Raw genomic sequence first — 9,514 nt, 5'->3', positions numbered from 1 at the left:
GCTCTGTGTTCTGGCTATACCTTGAGCCTCTCTGGTAGGTAACGTGCCTGCACCTCTGTTTCTGGCCCTGGACAGACCCTGTGCCTACATTGTGCCTTCCTGGACCTGGTTCATCACCTCAGCTGCTCTGGGCCTGCTGATGTGACGCGTGCTCTTGCCAGCACCCTGCCCACTGAGTGCACCTGTGGGCCGTGCCCCGTCACTGAGGGCACCGGCTGCAGTGGGATGACCTCACTTGTGGTTTGTCCGCCTCATGGAGCCGCCCTGCACTTGCTTCTCCCTAGGGATCTGGTCACCTTGCTGAAGGATCAGCTGATGAACAAAGCAAGATCTACAGGAGGCAGCTCAGTTTGTATTATTCAGAAGCTGATGTATGACTTATTGTAAGGGCACAGGAGAATGTATGCTGTGTTACCCGTGGGCACTGACCCCGAACAGTGATGGCAGATGATGAGTTCTTCATATACAGAAAAGCAAAACGTACGTGGTGTTCGGTATTTCTGAGCTGGGCAGATGCACCTTTGCAGGAAGTCACCTGTCACTGACCACATCCTCTGTGGCCATGGAGGCAATCAAGAAACGTTCTGCTGAAGGTGTAAGAGCACAGTGAGGTCACAGGGTGCAACACTCCTGCAAGGAACAGAGCTTTCGGTATTTTCTGCACGCCGGCTGTAAGGAACCGCTCTGCTCAGGGAGCCGAGCTGGGGCGGGACCAGCTGGCAAAGCCCGGCCGCAGAGATCCCCCTCCTTCCTACAGATCCCTTTACAAAGAGGGAACTGGAACCGGCGTAACTATCGCACATACTGTACAAAGTTACAGTGTGAGTGACTAGCTAGCTAAAGAGTAGGGCGACGGCAGTTTGGTTTCCCAGAGGCCTGGAGATAGGTGAGAGGGCCGGAGGGCAGAGGACGCTCTCCGCCGGCCGTGGCCGAGGCGGGACGCAGCCCCGCAGGCCCCTCTCCCTGAGGGGCGGGAGGCGCGGGCGGCCCCTCTGCCCCGCTGCCCGCGGCGGCGCAGGCGCGGCGCGGGGGCGCATGCGCGGTGGGGCGGCAGAGCCGGCGCTCCGCGGTTCCCGCGGGGGCGGGGCGGGCGCGCGGTGCGTGGCGGGCGGGCGGCGGCCGCTCCCCGCGGGGGGGGGCGGGGCGGGGCCGCCGCGCCGAGCGGGGCCATTTCAGCCGCCAGGCCGGGATGCGCCCGGCGTCCCGCGGCTGCCCGTCCGCCGCCCGCTCGCCCGCGGGGCTGCGGCGCTGACCGCCCTGCCGTTCGCTCCTGCCCGCCCGCTGCTCTACCCCACACCAGCCCCTTTTCCACCTCTGCCGCCGGCAGCGCCATGGCGGCCCCCAGCAGCATCGTGCCCGTCATGGCGAGTAAAACCAAGACCAAGAAAAAGCACTTCGTGGCGCAAAAAGTGAAGTTGTTCCGGGCTAGCGACCCGCTACTCAGCGTCCTCATGTGGGGGGTCAACCACTCGGTAAGCGCCGCCGTTCGACCCACGCAAGCCCGCCCGCCTCGCCGGGGCGTCGCACCGGGGGCTGCGGGACCGGGGCAGGCACGTGCCCGCGGGAGCCCCTGCCGCCCCTCGCCCGGCGGGGCCGGGAGCGCGTTCCCGAGCGCGGGGAGTGCGGCGCGGAGCGGCTGCGGCGCCCTGCCCGGCGCGGGCGATGCGCGGGGCCGCGGGGTGCCTGCGGAGCCCGTGCCCGCCCTTTCGCCCCGCGGTTCCGCTCGGCGGCAGCGGGCGGGAGGTGCCCGGGAGGGGACGGTGCTGCGAGCGGAGCCCGAGCACTCCGCTCCTGCCGCCGGCCGCGCGCGGGCGTCGCATGGATGTGCTGCAGTTGGGAAAAATCCCGGTTATCAATGGGAGCTGGCCAAGTTCGTCCCGTGTCCGTGCAGTTCGCTTCTGCAAGGGTCCGCTGCCGGTGTGCGCGGGGGAGGGGAAGAGGAAGGGCTCGGTGTGGTAAGGCGGTAGAACTGCACCATTTGCGAAGTGCTCCATCACCCTGCGGGGACGGGCGGCCCGGGCTCCGCGAGAACCCCCGGCCGGGCGCTGGTCTGCGTTAAAATTAGGAGCCTGGAAAAGATGTCACATGGTTCGGGCATTACGAGGCTCAGGTCGCAGCTTTGCATCTTTAAATAGCCACCATAGCAGGTTAAAAGTGTAGAGCCCAAAGATCGCCAAAAATCGGGTCTCGGGGCAGTTGAGCAAAACACGTATTCCGTTCTGCTTGCGGAGCGAAGCCTTTACGCCTGTGTCGGGTTTGCATGGGTTACGTCTGCTGCTGAGTAACGAGCCCTGTAAGAATGTCAGTGTGCAATTTGAGATTAGACTACACATTTTAAAACAGCCACATGAAACCGGCAGAGCAGCCTGTACTATTAACTCGCTATTCCTTTTGTTTCCTACCCGTCCGTATCCCGTGAGTGTTTTTCCTCTGTGGCTGTTTCAGTAGTTTTTGCACAAAGCCTGCAGTCTGTGCATCAAGACTGAGCGGTGTTAGAGCTGTGTTAAACAGCACAGTGCCTGAAGTGAGGATCATGGGGAAATGCTTTGGCTGTATGTACTAGACAGAGGAGAAGCTTCAGTGAAGTTGAATAGGCTGCTTAAGGTAGCCCTGTCAGTCGGTAGGAAATGGTGACAAAGGATTTCAAGTTTTCTGTAAGTCAGTTGTGAGCAGTGACATCCTATGTCATGAACTGATAAGACAGTAGTTATTTAGCTACAAAGCAGAAATACCTTTAATTGTGGAGGTGTGTGATATTCTGTTTGCCTGAATTGGGCTTAAATACACACATTTATTTTTGCTCCTTTTTTTTAGTGGCTAGTGTTATAGAAAATTCCCAAACAGGCCTTTTTAATGAAAGCAAGCAAGCTGGTAATTGCAGGGTGAGAGATTTGTACTGAATGGCAGCGTGTGCTAGCTGTTCACTGTCTCCCTGAGGAGAGAGGGAGAAGATCACAGATGAGAGCAGAGATCTTCCTGTTGCAACAGCTCATTGCTGTGTGAGTTCACACTGGAAATACCCCTACTTGTAGAGGAAAGACCTCTTCACTACAAGTAATAACCAAGTAAATAGTGACAAATGCAACACCATACATGATCCTCACCATCCTGCAGTTATGTGCTGTAGTGTGCATAGCTGTTCTCAGTAGAAAATATAATAAAGTGTATTGGTCCATGCACAGAAGATTCAAAATTGTGAACTGAAATCCTTTCGTTGGAGGGGCTCAAAGAATGCCAGTAACACAGCAGGCTCAGAGAAAAGAGGCTTCATGTTCACATGAAGGTGATGGCTGTAGGTGTGAATATCTGTTATGTTCTGCAGATGGCATTGCATTTCCTTACCCCACTGCAAAATGAAGTCATGAGTAATGCTTGGAGGCCCTGTGGAAGTGAAATCCTGCTGAATGAGAGAGCATGGAAAAAAAAGTTAATTTGATGCGTCCAAATTAAACATCTCTTCTTGGCCAAGAATGCAGCATTGAAGTGTTGCAGGCTTCTCTGTTAGATTCTTTTCCTGTCATTTTGTAGTGCTTCATGTGGCACTGTCCAGCAAATGAAAATAAGCGTGCAGCACGGTGTAACTATGTTAGCACAAGTAAGAGTTTCTCATGGGAAAAATAAAAACCATGTGTGTGGATTAATTAAGAACAGGAATTAAGAATCCCTAGGTTTCTTAGCAGAATAAACAGAAATCCATCAGCAAAGGCTAGACTAGGAACTGAGCATAGATCACAGTTCATGATGGTAGTAATTACACTTAGAACACAGTAATCATCTGAAAAATTATATTTAAGACTGCCTGTAGTGCCTATCAATTATTAAGACAATAGAAGTCTCTTAGTCTTATGAACTGTCTTGGGGAATAAATGTATTAAAACAGTGAAGCTGAGATGCAGTTCCTACATTTCTGACATTGCTGCATGTTTTGGAAGCAAACACTCAGTGAAGATAAAAAAGAAAAAAGATGATTTTTCTGCAGGTCTATTAACTTACTAATCTTAGGCCTATACTTGATTGTTGCGTTTTGGAGGATTTTCAGAGTTTGAAATTGAATGTGAAGAAGTTAAGGAAAAAAAAACCCAAAACAATAAACTGTTGTCCAACTCTCCTGTCCTAGGAAGAAACGTGGCTCTAAAGGGAGAACCTAACCATTGGTGCCACAAAGCTGAGGACTGACAGCAGAGGTGTGAATTCTTAAGGGGGGGAATTTGCAGAGGCATGTCTGTTACCCGAGGTTCTTATCAGTTCTCCGCCCATTCAAGAACCGGTAAGCAGCTCTCTGTTGCTGTTGAGGTAGAAGTGGAGAGATAACGAATGCAAACCTTGCTTGGTAGTACAGTCAAATTCAGTAATAACTTCAAAGGCATGTGAGAGGAAAACATGTGAACATTACCCAAAATGTCTTAGGAAGCAAGAAAAAAATGTGTTCACATTCAGAGCTGTAAATTCATTTCTCAGTGTTCTGACATATGCTGTGGAATGAAGCTTGCTGCTAAGTGAAAGGGAAAGCAACTGTGTCCCATTTTGTAGATCTGATTATAATCCTGATGGCTTGTAGCAGCAAAGACTAATTGTCAGTGCTTGGATCTTGCAGACATCTGCATCATTAACAGTTGATTTTATCTTGATCTTTTACCCTGTGTCAAAGATAATCTGGCTGTACTACTGAAAAAAATATTTAAACTCAGTATGACTTTAAGCTGTATTTTTAACTAGCCTCATAATTGTATTTAATTTACAACTGATGTGATAAATAACATTCTTACCTTTATATTGTCACTGCTGCTGGATTTCCAGTGACTGTAGGAAGGAGGAGAGGGAAGGAAGGTGCCATGTAACCTGTTTTCTGTGCCTAAAAATGAAAGCCACAGATTCTGTGTTTTCTGCACCCTATGATAATCATCCCAGGCACAATGATGGTGAGTGTTCTCTCACTAGAACTGGTTGCCTACTTTTGTTAGGAACTTTTTGGGAAGGCTGGGAATTTGTAGGCTTAGGTCCTTCAAAACATCACCCTGAAAGATGGCAGAAAACTAAGACAGTGGGGTTTTTTGTAACTAATTTTGAGGTAAAGAACAGACTGCTGGAGAGCTTGCCCACTGTGTCAACCATTAAATTAAATGTATTTAGGAGAAGAGCATGAATGCCTAATGAAGTTATCGAGCATACTGTACAAGTTAAAAAAAACCCTCCAATCAAAAACAAACAGCCCCCCCTCCCCACCAGCCCCTGGAATCTGTAATCACCATCTGTTTCTTGGATGATTACAAGCTGATCCAAAAATTTAACAGTGCCTGACTTCTCAATGGCACTTGCTGCCTAATAAGCAAGAGGAGAAACAAGAATACACGGGTAAAATTACTTCCCCCCAGCACTTTGTGGAGTACATCAGAAGGAATGTACTTTGTGTGGCTGAAGATTCAACACATAGTAAACTCCATGACCTTCTTCAGTGCTCACATGAGGCACTGTGAGCTTGATGCTACTGTTGCATTCTTCCTTGTATTCTTGCTCGATACTTTTAACAGAAGTGGAACAACACCAGGACAGAAAAAGGAAGAGAGAGCTGTGGGACTCCTATTTATCAGTGTACCTATTGGATTCCTTCACCTTAGAGTTAGCAACTGGAAGGAGGGGGGGAAAAAGCATGACAAGCAGATGCATCTTTCTTCCCCTCTCATGCAGTAAGATATATTTGATCATGTTAAGAATGCTTCTGTATCTGCAGAAAGCTATAAAATGTCTACTCTAGTCAGTTTTCAGTTTGGAAGTTTTCTTAGTATACTGGTCTCTCCTGCTACAAAGTTTTATCCAGACAAATACACAAGCAGTGCACTTATTAATACCTGTTGTTATGTTTTAACATGCCACTGGAGAGCTTGTTAGGTAAAGTGGAACCTCTTGGTTGTGCCATAAATCACTTTTCTTATTCCTGACTTATCTAGCATCTCTCCTAAGAACTTTCTGTCCTGACACATTGTACATGTAGGAAAATGACACTGAAAAAGTTATTGAATTGTTCTGTAAGAAGATGAAACCTAAATAATTGAAAACTAGGTAGTGCCCTCCATGTCTGATTAGTTTTCATTAAAGAAAGGGTGAGATCAGTTGACAAAAACAAGCCCACAGCACTTAGTGCTAGTGGTATGCCTTCAAAAGTTACAGGAGTTGATAACATGTGTCCATATTTGTAATATAGTCTGAAATGATGATGTGACTGGTGGCACCCTGAGGATATGGAACCATAATGTTGACTCATGGCACTGGCTGTCAGCACAACAGGTTGGTTGGAAACTATCTTGGGGTGGGGAGGGCTACTCATCACCTCTCAGGTGTGTTCCTACTATTTGTATTTAATGCACAACATTACTGCTGTGGCTGTGTTATATGTGTCTTTTCAAAACTAAAGCAAAGTAAAACTAATGTATTAATGAAGATTTTCAACAGTGAACTTGGGAAAAAACCCTCTTATGAATTGTTTAATGGAGGTGATGTTAGACTATAGGAGAAGGCTCTTTCTAAGAAGCTGGAAGAAAAAAAATGCATTAAAAAGCATTGATTACATCAGAGCAGATAATAAAGCAATTAAAGCTATTTTAAAATAGTCAGTTGGGCACTCAGCCCAGATGTTTGCATATAGAAGGAAGCAGAACAGGAAGAGCTATTTATTGAAAACTTGGTTCCTTTTTGGGTGTCAGGCTGTGTGTACTGCAGAAATTAATTTAATGCTGCTTTTGCAACTGAGTGGATGGACTAGTAAAAATAAATTGTAAATATTATGGTTAGGTTAAGGGTAGTAAACATGCCTCCATGAAATACAAATGGGAGTGATATTTCATGTCCTTCTGTAAACTCTTGAAAGGGACACATACGGTAGCTTCTGTTAGGGCTGAGGGTGGAAGAGCTGTGAAGGAGCTCTGACAGCAGTTTCAAAACTGCTTTCTGTAGTTTCTTCCAATCTACAAGATAAGGTGCTGCAAAGGCTAGGGTCACTTTTTCCTGTGAGTTTTTGAAACTGAATGTCATTAACCCAAGCAGAGAGGACTGGAAAATGTTCCATGAAGCAAATAGGAAGCATGAATTTGTTTTGTTGGCTTAGTTGTCTTATTTGAGTATCCTACACAAGATGGTTTAAGAGTCTCTAGGATATTATTTTTTAATTCCTTGCTCATTAAAGCAGATGCTTACATTATGCCCATTGCCTGGGCCTGGTAGATGTTTATTTTCCTCCTGTAGTTTCAGGGTGGCAAACTTTATTTACAATAACTGACTCACCCCATTATTCAGTTCCTGCTCCACAGTTCTGTTTTCTGTTCTTCCTTGAAAACTTCTTGTGCCTCAGGGTTCCGAACCCTAGCTGTACATTGTGCAACCTCATGACAACTTTAGAGTAAGGTGAAACTACCCATTATTTACAGCTCTTCAGTGTAATCTTGCAAAGATTAAGCATTTGGGAGTTGTAGTCATTTTGGCTTATGGATATCTTGACTTGTTGAGAGGTTAGTCATCTCAGTTGGTAACTATGAGGTTTTAAATGTTTGAAAATAGCACATATTCATCTCCATACTTCAGTATGAATTATTTTATGTTTACTTCCAAGGCATGTATTTCCATTTCCTTTACTTGGTACTTAATATACAATATCTAACAAGTTCTGGTTTCTCTTCTTCATTTTCACTATTGGTAACCCATTTGTTTGCACTTAGCAAAATAGTTGAAGCAGTCTAAGAAATTGCTGCCTCGCTATATAGATGGTAATGACAAACCCTGTTGGTTTTCATAGTCTTCATGCTGGTGAATGGTGAAATGGGTAGCTTTGAATTGTCGAGATGGTGACTTCTTGCATGTGTTTTTTTTATGTGATCATCTGTCTTACCATCTTCCTGTTGAGCCTGGGCTGTTATACAGTAAGTTAATTAGTTTTGTGTGGAGAGATTGCTTAATAAAGGTGTTGTGAAAATTGTTTGAAGTACCTGAATGCTGTAGTGATGGATTTCAAACTGAAAAGAAAACATTAGCTTTATCTTCAAAGGATGGCATTGAATAGTAGTAGAAGTTGCAGTAGAAGTACTTAATGGCCATATACCTTTTAGAGTACTTGATTTTCATCAGGCTTGGTGAACAGTTACCTTGTGTAGCAAGGTAATTAGTCTAATCCAGCTCTTTTGTGTGCATTGTCAGTTCCCGAGGCAATCCTAATATTCTTAACACAGCTGTGAGTATATGCGTGATCCTTTTAGATTGTAAGACAAAACCAAAAAAAAAATCAATTCCCTTATGTGCCATTATTAGAAAGCCTGTGGAGCTCCTTGGTGAGATTGAGACTTCCAGAACCACCTTTCAGCTGCTTGAGCTAACTGGTTTAGTCTTTCACTTGTCCTCATCTCCCTCCTGATGTCTTAGTCATATGCTGTCTCACAACTTGGCTGTACCCATGTTTGCATTTTATCAATCTCTGCCAGTCTTCCTGGTTAACAAGTTCAGCTGTATCTGTTTTCCTTATTAGTTATTACTCATCTCCAAAGTAATAATCCAGCAAAAATAATACATTTTGAGGAGTTTTTTAGATGGAGCATAATTCATTGAAGTTCATGGTCCAGCTATGCAAGCAGCTGTGCCAACACAAAGAATGTGGAGTTGATGTAAAAACAGAAAAGATGGACGAAAATAACTTCCTTGTAAGGAAGTGCCAGTTTAAGCTAGAGTAAGGTTAGGCAAGCTACAACCTCTGTAATACTGAAGCCTACTAAAGCTAGGGCTGCTGGACTGGTTTCCATTCTCTCTGGTACTGGTCTGATCCTATGGCAAGTTCATTTGGGGAAATATGCTAACAGAAAAACAAATGCAGAAAAGTGAACAGGGTAGGAGTTGTGTACCACAAAAGAACATATTCGTGTCAGTCCCAGCTTAAAGAGGAACTGCAAACACTGCAGGGAGCATAAAGGGAAGAGTCTGATGTATGTGTACTTAGAGGTGAGTTTTTATAGTAGCTTAGGGACAGTTGGAGGGACTTGTATTGCTCTAGAGTGGGCTCTTTGACTGTCCAGTGATCTCCTATCTCTAGCTCAGTTTCATGTGTAGTAGCCTCAAGTTAAACTGTTGTCCACAATAAAAAACCCACTTGAGTAGGGAACATTCACTGGATTCTGCACTTTTAATGAGACCTTTCTCAACTATTTTAGTCTCTTGAAATAGAAGTATATTTTGAAAAAGACAAAATTGTCTATATGGCACCCATTGGTTTCTGGTCATCTCTACAGTCTTGGTTTCTAGAACATGGTAAACCCTTTAACTTGATAACTTGCATATCCAGAGACTAAATGTCTTCAGAAAAGTTGTAATGGTTTCCTAGGAGCTGGAGTTTTTGAGGTTGCCTTCAGAGGTAACTGCCAACATCTGGGAGAATTTCTAAACCATAACAATTCTTGAGAATCCTATCTTCAAATGGTCTCCTGCAGCCTATTGAGTATGTGGCTGTAGCAGTCACTTTTTTGGGGGTGGGGGGGTCTGGAGG

At 45.6% G+C, this 9,514-nt stretch overlaps 1 protein-coding gene across 2 annotated transcripts in view; it reads left to right on the top strand.

Moving 5' to 3' along the window:
* The first annotated feature begins 1,100 nt into the window (after positions 1-1,100).
* The window catches only part of PIP4K2A (phosphatidylinositol-5-phosphate 4-kinase type 2 alpha), a 111,461-nt gene continuing 103,047 nt past the window's right edge, over positions 1,101-9,514 (top strand). The window contains exons 1-2 of one of the 2 annotated variants that reach the window (XM_063413716.1): positions 1,371-1,472; positions 4,118-4,267. Coding sequence is in view for 1 of the 2 variants with exons in the window: in XM_063413710.1 (XP_063269780.1) it covers positions 1,332-1,472 (141 nt within the window). In the remaining variant the exon portion in view is untranslated. Of the gene's footprint in view, positions 1,473-4,117; positions 4,268-9,514 lie in introns of both variants that reach the window. The other variant, XM_063413710.1, reaches the window with a different exon arrangement.

This window comes from Prinia subflava, chromosome 1 (genome assembly GCF_021018805.1).
Source record: "Prinia subflava isolate CZ2003 ecotype Zambia chromosome 1, Cam_Psub_1.2, whole genome shotgun sequence".
Lineage (NCBI taxonomy): Eukaryota > Metazoa > Chordata > Aves > Passeriformes > Cisticolidae > Prinia > Prinia subflava.
The sequence above is the reverse complement of the archived record's forward strand: the minus strand, read 5'-3'. Positions and strand labels throughout refer to the sequence as shown.